At 29.3% G+C, this 13,318-nt stretch overlaps 1 protein-coding gene across 10 annotated transcripts in view; it reads right to left on the bottom strand.

Moving 5' to 3' along the window:
* Positions 1 to 867: 867 nt before the first annotated feature.
* LOC140675698 (uncharacterized) overlaps positions 868 to 13,318 on the bottom strand; it is a 37,382-nt gene continuing 24,931 nt past the window's right edge. For 9 of the 10 annotated variants that reach the window (XM_072910310.1, XM_072910309.1, XM_072910308.1 and 6 more), the window contains 8 exons: positions 12,360 to 12,975; positions 8,913 to 11,800; positions 8,153 to 8,294; positions 6,983 to 7,139; positions 6,414 to 6,523; positions 5,996 to 6,169; positions 5,300 to 5,414; positions 868 to 1,257 (listed from right to left, as the gene is read on the bottom strand). In XM_072910310.1, coding sequence (XP_072766411.1) covers positions 1,161 to 1,257; positions 5,300 to 5,414; positions 5,996 to 6,169; positions 6,414 to 6,523; positions 6,983 to 7,139; positions 8,153 to 8,294; positions 8,913 to 11,800; positions 12,360 to 12,975 — 4,299 coding nt within the window. In that variant the 3' untranslated portion in view covers positions 868 to 1,160. The remainder of the gene's footprint in view (positions 1,258 to 5,299; positions 5,415 to 5,995; positions 6,170 to 6,413; positions 6,524 to 6,982; positions 7,140 to 8,152; positions 8,295 to 8,912; positions 11,801 to 12,359; positions 12,976 to 13,318) is intronic. The other variant, XM_072910317.1, reaches the window with a different exon arrangement.

Below are 13,318 nucleotides of genomic sequence, written 5' to 3'. Positions count from 1 at the left end.
TCCCCACTCGACGATCCCCTTCGCTTCCACCAATCGGGCCGAAGCATTGACAGAACGCGGGAAATGTCAAACGTAAATAGAAGATGCATTCCATTTGACGTTATAAACGCTTCGAATTACGTACTTGATTCAGGAAATTTCTTTGCTTTCATCAAAGTTTTTTCAGCTTTTTTTGTGTCCTGTGGACATATAATCAATTTTAATTTTTAATATAAAATTAATTTTCTGTGAAATATTCTGTCTCTCTCTCTCTCTCTCTCTATCATCTGTCTAGTTCTTATTAGTCGCGGGAAATTTAAATTTGCGTTTCACAAAGAACCTTACTAGTTTTTGTTGAAAGTTTATTAACGTCAAATAGAATAAATTAAAATATTGTGCATATTTGTCATAAAATATCAACTTTTTTCTTTATCTATAAAATATATTATAAAATATAATAAATATGTTATAAAATATATTATAAAATTATAAAATATAGTAAAAATTTTCTTAATGTCAGATTTAAGATAAATGATTAATTAAAAAACACTCTTTAGTTTAATCTGTCACATTATTACATTTTTCTAAGTATCAATAATAAATTTTGAAACATCTGATGTACACAATAAATTAAATAATATGAGTATACAATCTAATACAAATTAGGATATGAAAATAGTTTGTCCATTATAAAAAAAAAGTAATAAATTCAATTTAGCATTTTATTTTGAATTTTGTGTAGGAAATTTAAATCCAGTTCTCATTTATATCAGGTGTTTTTATCTATCATCTCGAAGCATAAAATTTTATTTTCTCTTTTTTTATATTACGATTCATTACACAATTTTTTAAGTAAAAACATATTTTATTCACGCAATTAAATTATATATCGATGAAATAAATACTTCGACTTGTTTATTTTTTTGCGTCAAAAATAAACAGTTATATTTGTGTAAAAAAGATACGTTTATTACATATATATTGAATATGTCGAAAACAGGCAGAAGAGTTCTAGGCATATATGAATCCTCTATCTTCAAATTCCATGTCGCATGTGATAATTAGCTTAAACTATTTACAATTTTATATATATATATATATATTTATATACTTTTCTCATCTAGCGTTACGATAAAAAAATTGTAGCAGAAATATATATACAGAAGCGTAACTCCGATATTTTAGACTGAATATTTAGAGCCACATTTCTTTATTGGCGTTAATCTCAGGCCTTTAGCTAGCATTTGAGCTTCGAGGTCGCGGTCTTCGCTCTGATATCTAGAAGAAACAAACATATATATATATTTATATACATATATGTATACATCTATTATGTTTATATATCTATTTATACATATATGTACATTTGTAATAATTAAATATTATTTATTATTTAAAGTTGTGCATATAACATATTTGCATAAACCTTTTATTCAAAATCACTCTCCTTTTCCAAAATATATTGGCATTCAATTTAGTTATTGTCAAATGGAAAAAGTTTAAATTTATAAAACAGTTTATAGATACAATATTATTGATTTATCTTCTATCTTTGTATAAATAATAGCGACATTATTTTTTATCTTTATTTTATTGCAGGCAAGATAAGGAATTTATATTATATTAAAGAATTTGTAAATATATAACAACAGTTCTAATATATATAATGTTTCCGTTTATGACAATAACACCCATGAAAACAAAGACAAAAACAAAGACAAATTTTATTTTATTAAAAATATATCTAAAATATATATCTCTCTCATAATCTAACAACTACATGAATTAAAATTACAAGTCACATAACATTTTACCACTGTAGGCAATATAAATATAATTTGGAACAAAATTCAAATAGAATTCTATTTAAAAAAATTTTTTTTAAAAATATAAAAATACACGTGCCAAATAAAAAAATATTCAAACTTATATATACAAATAGAAATGTAAATATTATAAAATTATTAAAAACATAATTATTAAAGAATTACTTTTTCAAAAAATAAATATGAAATATAGCTAATTAAGTAATTGATTATATACTATCAATTTATAATCAATTTTAAGAGTTTTAAATTTCTTTAGTGTTTATAAAGTATATTTAATATAATGTATAATTTAGAAGAAAACTTAAAATAAAAACTTAATATACCAGGATCACTTTAAAATACACTGTGTAAAATCTGTATTTTACAATATAAATTATTTGACAAGTACTAATAAAAAATTCATACAATATTTACATTTTTAATATATAACATTTTATAAAGTTTTATACTTGCAAAAAATATACAGGGTGTCCTAAAACTATTGGATATTCTTTTAAAGGGATTCTGGATCTTCAATTTGAAGATTTTTCTTCATCAAAAATGTCAAAAGAGGTCATTATTTTTTGTAAACTTCCAATTTTTACCATTATATATCTTTGTAACTAAGTTTTAAATAAAAATTTTAATGAAGTAAACTCCACCTGAAATTAACTGAAAAATGTACAATAATTGTATTAATCTTTTAACTCAACAAAATTCAGTTTGCGAAAAATCCTTCTTTTTTAATCGCTTATAACTCGAAAGTTATTAATATCTCAACTTTAACCAGAAAATTTGCCTTTAAAAGATTATTTAGTAGTTTTGGGATACCCTGTATATATAAAAAAGACATTTATATTAGCTTATTAAAAAGTCTAAAGTTTTACATGCGCGAAATATATTCATTATTACATACATATTGTCCAATTGTCTTATATATTTTATTCGAAATAATAAAAAATAATTTATCATCATTATTACCATCATTTATCATCATATGTATCTGCAAATTATTAGAAAATGTTAAAATAATACATATTTACATATTTTTAGAATTTATGTCTTAATGCACATTCCAGGTTTTACGAAAATTAAAGGAATCTTATATATAATTCATATGTAAAAGATTATAAATTGACAACACATAATCAACTATTAGGCTAACTGTGTGTATTGATTTTATATCTTATTTTGAAAAGTTATTTTTTAACAATATTTAACAATTTTTTATTTCTTAAACTTCTTTTTGTTAAGTATCTACACTAAAATATAAATTGGCACAATGCTGTTAAGAAATTTATAAATTAGATCAATTTTAAGTTATTTATAATTGTGTTTTGAGAAAAGTATATATGCATTTTTGGCGTTTTATTTAATGATAAATAATGATTATATTAATATGATGTTAAAAAATATTATATCTATTTTAATAAACACTTCTTTTTTATATTTATTTTTAAAATAATAGTGAACTGATAAAGCTTTAACAATATGATACAAATAAAACAAACATGGTAACATAATAGAGCCAGACACAGAAAACTGTCTTTAGAAAAGTTTAACAGTACGTTTCCATCTTCTTTTAAATGTTCATTAATGCAATTATAAATCTGATGTTATAAATAAACAGAATAATGTCCACCAAACATAAATTGGGACGTAAACAAGTGGGCAGTATGACGTAAACAAGTGCAATGTTTTTTTAGGAAGCTCTCCGCAATCATTAAGTATGGTGTGATGTAATCATTCTGTATCGTTTTAAGATTCAGAGTATTTTTGTCATTTAATAAAAAACATTTCAGACAACAATCTCTTGTGTAGAAAATTGGCTATCCCCCATCACACACATACACATATATCCAAGATTTCCATTTTATCCCAATCAAATTCATGATTCATCAATCTGTGGTCCGTGATAATCAAATATTCAAGCAATTTTTACATAAATAAATCTTTTATCATGTTATTACCAAAACGTTTTGATAGAATATTTTTATGCACTCGCGGATGAAGTTATTTAACAGTTTATTTATACCGACACATTCTTTTATCAAGATCATGGATTGAGAAAACTGAAACATAATAAGTGTATTAAAAAACCGAAAGTATTTCATAATAATATCAACGTTATTTTTGTTAGATATAGTCAATTTTAATTTACATTATTTTCCAACAACATTTTTGGTTGTTCATGTGAAATATATAAAATAATGGATATCTATTATCGAACAAAATCTTAATAACAAGCTTATTTTTTAAGTAGAATCTTGGATAGGAGAGTAAAAAGCTTTAAATCAATGAATGTGCATTTTATATGACAGTCTCCTAGTTTATGTCAAAAAAAATAGATTTATGAAATCAGTTATGTTCTAAAAAATTATTAATAGTTATTATTAATAATTATTAATAATAATTAATTAAATAATAATAATATTAATAAGTAATTATTAATAATAATATTTATTAATAATAATTTTGACATCAAAAAAATTCAATTGATTATCGGTACTTTACTTTCGTATTTTTTTTCATTTTAAACAAACATATCATGAAGTCCGTTAATAAGTTTTTTATCTTCCTTTATTAATATATAAATATTACTAAACGTTAATTTTATTTTAATAACATTTTTATCAGTAGTAATATTTGTAATCTCTTCACAAAAATAGCTGTTTATAGTAGTTAATTAAGCACTTATCAAGAGGTCACGTATGGAGAAAAAAATTGAAAAATTTTTATTGATAATGTAAGATGACCTGCTTTTAATAGCTATTTGAATATTGATAAGAAGTTTATTGATGCTGTACTCATACATGATTTTAATAATTTCGTTGATATGGAACAGTTACTGAAAAGAAATTGAAAACATACTATTTCTTTTCTAATAAAATTAACTTTTCTAACAATTCTGCGTTTGGTTCTTATTAGTTTTTTATTATATTCGTTTTGTATTACGAAAAAATTATCACTCTCCCCCCCCCCCTCCCTTCCAAGCTGCATGCAAGTTATTTTAAACTATCTACTGATAACAAATATAAAAATTAATAAAAAGTAACAGTGAAATAAGTGTAAAAAGAAAGTAAAAATAATTATACAAAAAACTAATTAATTTACAAAATGCATTGCTTTTTAGAAAAGATAACATTATATTTAGAAAAAATGTGCAAATTACATATATCATTGCAATTATTCATGATCAGTAAATGATGAAATATTGTGTTCTGCAGATTGTGTTTTGAAAAAAGCATACATCTGTTACATGATTGACATTCCAAAATGCATTATGAAAATGCTTGTGGAAATTTTAAAATTTAAAAGATGCTAAAAATGACTCCTTATTACAATTGATAAATATTTCTGCTATATAAAGGAAGAAAATATACACAAATAAAATAGTTAATAATCTAAAAAAAATGCAAGACAAATACTCCGAGTTATCCAAAGGCATTTTCAAAATACGAATGTAACATGCATTCATATATATGGAAGTCAAATATGATGATCTACACCACCTTTGTCGTTCTTCTTCTAACAGAGCAATTAGGGAATCCCTCTTTGCTACTATCTCCAACATTTCCGTCAAGATTTCTCCTTCCTTTTTAACATCATCACTAGTCTTCTTATCATCTATAAAATAATGTAACTTTTATCATACAATTATTTTATGATTTAATATTCTTTATATTTATTAGAGCAAAATTTGAAAGAAAGAAATTGAATTTTTCTTTACAGAAAGTACTTCTATGGAAAATAACAATTGGCTGTACTATTTAAAATTTTCAATGTATTAAATATTTTATATAACAAAAAATCTAAAATTAAAATTATTATTAATTAATATTTCATTTATTATTTTCTAATACATCGAACATTTATATTAATGAATGAAAAGCTGAGTTATTTGACAAAGATATAACCAATATTTTAGAAAAGAAATTATGCAAATAAAGAAGCAAATTTGCATATTACAACGCTATTTATGAAAATGACTACAAATGAATTTATGAAAGTGATTACATGTACTGTAAGTTACATTCTCTTGCTGCAAACGCTGAATTAACTTATTGTTAGTTGTGTATCTTGAACTATTATAAATATTGTTCAGATCTATATTATTAACAGAATATTTTCTCTTTCGTATATATTTAATTAATGTATATATAATTATCTTATATAAATTAACGAATTGCAAAGAAAAATATATTTACCGTCATTGGCCAAACGTTCACGCAATTCTTGTTGCAATCGTTCATGTCGATCTTCCAATTGAACTTCTTGTGCACGTACTAAAAGCTCTTTTTCATATCTACGCAACTCAGTGCTTTCCTTCATAAGGTCAAACCATTCCTTCAGTAAATCGTCTTCTTCATGATTGGGACAATCTAAATAAAATTATAATGTATAATTTCTCAAACTGTATTTTTCTCTTCTATGTAATAATGCATAATATATTTATTTTATCATATGTTTATTTCAAAACAAATATATAATATTCCAACTAAAAAATTTTTATTAAATATCAGATTACATTGATAAATGAAAACATGTAAAAAAAACAATTCAAAAAAGATTAAATATTAACATATATCGAACAAAATAAAAATTTAGAAATTTTAGAATTATTACCTCCTTCACCACGCAGCGCTTTCTCGACACTTACACCACGACTTTCCAATTCCTTCTGTTTTACCTCGGTTTCCTCTAATTTTCTCTGTATTTCTTGAGCCATACGCAATCTTTAAAATATATCTAAATTAATCATGTTTTCGAATTCAAGCTGCTTACTTAAATATTTGTATATTAAACGCAAGAACAATGAAATAAAATTTATTAGGGAGAATATCTTCTACAAGCTTTCAAAAATTATAAAATTATGAAAACACACAATGGCCTATTTTAATATTTTTATTAACAATAAGAAAAAATTGTCTGTATATTCGTCAAGAAAAATATTTTGAAGCATTTCAGGTAAGTGACTATTATAGTGACTATTATTGTAAAGTGACTATTGTATTATAATTTGATTTATATATATATATATATATATATATATATAAACATATATATTATTTTTTTAATTCTTATATTTAAATTTTTCTAGTATTTTTCTAAAAAAAATTTAGTGTATTTAACTGACAAGAGCATATATTAATTTTCAAATTATTTCGGATATATTACTTGAGTACATTTCTTACCTCTTTAATTGAGCTTGTCTAGCTACTTTTTTAGCAGACTTTGATTTACGTGGAACGCTACCGCATGATTCTTCAGTTGCAGTAACTTTTTGGGCACACGATGTCGACAAAGCAGCTGTTTTCGTATCGTCATCCGATAAACTGTTATCTGCAATTTCTAAAATGTTTGTTTTGCTAAATTATATAATATTTTATTTTATTTTTGACGAACTGATAAAATGAAATAATTCATACATTTTTATTTACATTAAAAACAGAACAAGTATATGTGTTTATTATATACTTTGTTAAGTTAAACAATTTACATATACAATACAAATAAATATTTATGAATATTGAAACCAATATTTATTTATACAGGGTGGGCTATTTTTATCGATCCAGTCGAATATCTCGAAAACCAAGCCCGGAAGAGAAAAATGTTTCAGGCAAAAGTTGTTTGGTTTCGAGGGGGCCCTAAGATGGTACCATTAGTCTGACCTCAAAGAGTCATTTGAAGGTCACATAAACGTCATGTATAATTTTTTAAATGGAACACCCTATATATTATTACATATTCATGTAGCTTATCTCAAGAGCTTTCCAAAACACTATAATCAAATGTTTTTTCATGAAGTACTTTTCGAGATATAAGGCTTCAAGTTGCAATATTTTGCGAAAAATATTCATTTTTCGATTATCTTAACCTAACTTTTATGCACAGAATAATGAGACAAATCAATTAGCATAATTAAAACACATAATTATGTTAAAGTAAAAATGTGTAACTGTTGCAAATTCAGATTTTTTATGTCAAAATATTGCAACTTTGAAGCCTTATAACTCGAAAAGTATTTAATGAAAAAATATTTTATTATAGTGTATATTTTATTATAGTTTGGAAAGCTCTCGAGATAAGCTTCAAAAATATGCAATAATATATAGGGTGTCTCACTTAAAAAATTAAACATGACGTTCATGTGAGTTTCAAATAACTCTTCAAGGTCAAACCGATGGTACCCTCTTATGGCCTCTTCGAAACCATACAACTTTTGTCTAAAACATTTTTCTCTCCCGGGCTTGGTTTTCGAGATATTCGACTGGATCGATTAAAATGGCCCACTCTGTATAACATGTGTTAATTTCAACATTCATAATTTAGTTAAAAGAAAATATTTATATAATTCGTACCTGATACTTGAGTGGTAGATATTGAGTAATTAAGTGGTGGTGGTGGCACCGGTGGTGAATTTTCAGTGAGAAAATTTCGTACAAGTATATCTTCACACATACTTTTAGGTCTTGCATCGGATTTTGACGAGATTTTGTCAAGCTGTAAAAAATTTTAAGATATCAATTAGAAAATAATTATTTTGAATGTTACAATCATAAGATTTTAATAAACTAATGAAATTGTTACGAAAAAAAATTTAGCAAAAATCCAATAATATTATATGTACATAAATTTAATATTAAAATGTTATAAAATATAATATTATAAAAATTGACAATTATATTTTATAAATTTGTTTCGTTAAACAAAATAATATATGTGCAATATATATTATCAAAAATTTAAACAATTCTCGAGAATCTTAATAAAATAGAGTTTACAAAATACCCAGTGAAAAATGACCATCAAATCAACATCAAATTGATATCGAATCGATGCAATTTACATCAATTCGATGTCAATTCGATGCCAACTCGATAGGTCCTTTCTCACTGGGTAATACTAAAGCCTAAAAATAAACTTGTTGCAAATCACATAAAAAATAATAATGTAAAATACAATAATGACGTTTCTGTCCTAGGTTGAAATGTCTTCGGTAATATTAAAACATATAGTGGTCAAGATGTAAAAATTGTCCAAAAGAATTACTGTTATTTATAAATAAAGTTGACTATTTATAAATAACTCCAAAGATACATCAGCAAAAATCGGACTCACTTTTCCTTTTGATTTCGAAGTCAATCGAAAGACCGACAGCTTGTCTTTCTGGTTAGGCGATGTAGGACTGGTTTCTTTCTTGAAAAAAAAATCCGATACTGCTTGTATAATACTCTTCCTTCTCTCTGAATCTTTCGGTTTCTTTTTATCTCTCTTAATCGTTACACTATTGCTATCCGAACACGATAAACCTGCAGTATTCAACAATTCGTCCATTGATTTCGCGCTAGTCGCCGATAATTTCTGAAGATTTAACTTCTTTGCGATATTCTTCACATTGTCGGTACTCTTACTAGTTTGTAATTTCAACTCGGAATTGTCTTTTTTCTTGAAGTGGTACAATCTAGCTCTTTCAGTTTCTGATGTATCATCCTTTTTCGCATCATCCATCGAAAGTTGTCGGCGAGCTGTCACCTTTATTCTTAATTCCTTGATCCTATCCTCAGGGCTTAAACCTAAATCCTCGTCACTCTTCAGTCTGGCTCGTTCTCTGGCATCTTGCCTGGCCTTTTCGGCTGTTCTTCTTGCTTCTTCACTCTTATATCTTGGTGGCGCGATTGGTGTCTTGAAGATATCTTGTAGACTAGTCGGTTTTTTGTCTGTTACCTGGCTCAGCTGATCGGCTTTCTTTGGAATTTTCTCTTTGGCTTCCATTTGATCACTTTGAGAGCGTGAAAACAATGAAGAGTCCAGTAATTTGTTTGCCTCGCTGAAAGTTGTATCAACTGGACTGTTTGTTAGAGATGTTATGGAGGTAGGCACAAACTTGTTACCAATGGAAGAACCATTAGAACCATTAGATTCCTGTTTCATCGGTGATAGAATTGTGGTAAAGGACGAAGCTCTAGCGGCCCTTCGAGCCTTTTTCTCGGCTGACTTCTGCTTGTGAGCCTCAACCTTATCCATCAAAAGATCTTGAATAACATTCTTCTGCTTCGAGCGCTCTCTAGTGATCTCCTCAAGTTTTCTCGAGGTCGCCGGTGAATTGATACTACTATTATTCGCAGTTGTCATTTCTTGACACTTGGTCTCTTCGGTAATTATTTCCGCTGTACACGTCTGCGATACGTTCTTCGAGTTCTTTCGCTTCTTTCTCACGTCGATAGAATCTTTTGCGTTGCTAAATTCCGCGATTCTAAACTGCAGCCTTTTTACGTATTCTAGATAATCCGGATTGTTGGAATCAGCTTTGACTGACTCGTCGGGCTTCTCTATCACTTCTAAAGGAACTATAGACACTTGAGGGGTAACCGGACTAGCAAGTACCGTGACAACTTCACTGGTTGTTGTATCTTCTGCCGGCTCCATTGTCAATAAACTATCTTCCTCCATCGATTGGAACAATTCCTTATTAATAGCTTCTACCAATGGCGCTGCCGGTGCGTTCTCCTTAATTTCTCCCCTAAACTTCTCTTCGCTCTGTTCTTCTCCAAAGGCTGTTTGAATTTCTGATTTATTTATGGCGGGTTCGTTTAGCTTGCTAATCACATCCTCCATAGTGATAGGATCAATCTCGATCACATTGGCATCCTTGAAGCCTTCTTCTTCTTCGCTGTAGGAATCGTTTTCAAAGTCTAGTCTCGCTATTGGCGCATCAGCGATTGATAAATTGCGCGACGAGTTATCAGGAACGATTGTCTTGACATTCACAAACTCAATGTAGCCTCGGTTTCTCAACATTGCAATATTGGAAGCGTCTTGAAGGCTATCATCTAGCAGTGACTCATTGTCGGTATCCATGTAATTAATGTCCTCGCCATTAACTAATAAATTCGATGTGCTATTGTTCGGATATTTCTGATCGATCAGTCGGTCGAGCCTGGAATAGTCGAGTTCCGTGTCCTCTTCTTTGGCGATTCTGACAGGCGTGGAAGTTAATTTTGCGTTATTTCTTCGTACAGTAATAAAATTAGGATCAATGTCGAGCTCTACATCACGGAGATCGTCAGAGACCAAAGCTTCCCCGTCGCGGGCCCATTCGGAAAATTCTGTCTCGGTAAATGCCGCGGTGGTGATGTCATTCTCTTCGGAATCATCTTGCTTGTTGGACATCGCCGAGGCTTCGGAAGGACTGCTGCAGTCTCTCTTATTGTCGTCCCGCAAGTCCAATTGTTCCATATTATTATTCAGCGTTTCAATAATATGTACATTATCCACTGATGAATCAATATTCGATGAATCGATCAGTCGGCGATCCTGCAGATAGGAGACCTCGATAGAGTCCGGCTCGAAAGTCTGACCATCGTCAGGATCGTAATGTTGTTGATTGTAACGATCAACCCCCTCGTCCAACAGTAGATCGCCATCAGTACTGTGGATCTGTAATCTGGGCGGCGAAAGATTTATAGCGACAAATTGGTCGTTCTCAACTTCTCCCACTTCGTTGGAAGAGGAAGAAGATAACGAATCGCTCTCCATCTCGGAGTCACCTGAACTGGCATCTTTAGCCTCGTTCTTTTTGTTCCAATCTACTTGCGGAACGACAATGGACGTCTCGTGAAGCGGACTACGCGGTCTGAAACCGTTAGTTTCTTCCGTGTTGCTTGAAAGAAATTTTTCCGTATTTTGTGAACTTTTCATATCCTCTATGGAATCTTTCGTTGATTTATTAGTTTGATGTAGAAACACTGGTTTGTCGATTAACTCTTTGTCCTTTATCGAAGATTCACCACAGATGTTAGGAGCTGTCTTTGACTTTAAAATGCTGGTTTCTTTTACCAAGTCAGGTAATTGTGGCGCTTTGGACGGATTTTCTATCGGAGTTGTCGGCTTATACGCAATATCGTTTGATAAATTTCGGCAGCGATCGGTTGAAAATTGTCGCGAAAATAAAATCGTAGGCGACAATGGAGAAAGTGGCGCATTGTTGGTTCGCAGCTTACTAGTACCTTGAAAAAAAATCACATATAATTACATTGAATTTTAACTGAAGTCATTTTGAAAGGTCATGAAAAGGTCAACTTAGAAATCAATTTATGTAAAGAAAACATAATTGTTTAAAAAAATAATTTGCAACAGCTACATTTTTTTAAGAAACAACTATGGGTTTTCTTTACATCTATTGACTGATGTTGAAATTTATAATTAACAAAAAATGATCTTAATTAAAATTCAAGATTATCAACTTTTTTCCTCTCCAAATCCTATGGATTGACTCCAGAGAGATAATGAGTTTAGTAGACTAGGTCTATCAACCAACAGTCTAGGTGTTCTCTGAAAATCCTCACAACTGTCAAGCGCATCCTACTAGACTATGGATGCTTGGCAGTTGTGGGAACTTTCAGAGAAGACCTGGACTTTTGATTGATTATATTCTTCTTGTTTGTACTAAACTTTTCACCATTATTTCTATCATATCAACGCAATACTCCTCAAATTTGGCCTCCATAATATTATATACGTATAAAAATAATGATGCAAAATCATAAACACAAAATATAAAGATACCTTGAAGAAATGCTTGCATAGTAGGACTGGGTTCCGGTGCTGGGTTTAACAGCTTTTGGTGCTGAGAGATCGCGTCAGTGAAGTTCCTGAGTTTCGTGTCCACGTTCGACGTCGACCCTGATTTCACGACGGAGCCACTCAAAACTGATCCGCCCAGCAAGTAACGTTTTTTCAACTCTAAGGACAGTCTCGAGGCGATACCTCCGGTGGAGTGGGTGCGATTCAAAAGATAATCTCCCTTTCGCGGGTTCAGCAATGGTGTTCGAGTATTGGTGTCGACAGTGGTAGTTGAGATATTGCAATTCACCTCCTTGCTCGGTTCGTATTTAATGTAATTGTCCTTCAAAAGCTGTTCGTTGTTGCTGTTACCTTGTTGCTTCGTGTCTTGCTTTAAGTTGCTGTTAATCGAAGAAATCACCTTGCTCTTTATCTGCACTTTCTTCGGCTCAACGTAAGTACCTCTTGTTTTCCGCACGTACGAATCATTGATGGTGATCTCAGGGATCTCGTGCTGCGTCGGAGTCGCCTCATCGTGCTCGAATTCTGAATCGGTCGAGATCTCTGTCGCAGAATTTTCTGCACTTTCTTCAGTCGAGGCTTCCTCCGATGATGCAACCTGCAAAACAAAGTCATTATGCTGAATGAATATTATAGGCAATATATAGCTACATATTAGTTATGTTTTAGTAAATTAGTTGAAGAATGTGAAGCAAGAGCCACAAATATGGTAATATTCTGCCTATAATATGTATAATATATACATTGAATGTAGTTTTATTATTCTATGTAAATTTATATATATATATATATATATATATATATATATATATATATATATATATATATATATATTTTAAAATGTATGTGAATGAAATGTTACTTCTATAAGTGTTGCTAAAACAATGCTAAAATAATATCAGAATTCTTTTTTTCACAAAAATATGTTAGTTTAAACTTAC

This window comes from Anoplolepis gracilipes, unplaced genomic scaffold (genome assembly GCF_047496725.1).
Source record: "Anoplolepis gracilipes unplaced genomic scaffold, ASM4749672v1 Contig18, whole genome shotgun sequence".
In the NCBI taxonomy this organism is placed as follows: domain Eukaryota; kingdom Metazoa; phylum Arthropoda; class Insecta; order Hymenoptera; family Formicidae; genus Anoplolepis; species Anoplolepis gracilipes.
The sequence above is the reverse complement of the archived record's forward strand: the minus strand, read 5'-3'. Positions and strand labels throughout refer to the sequence as shown.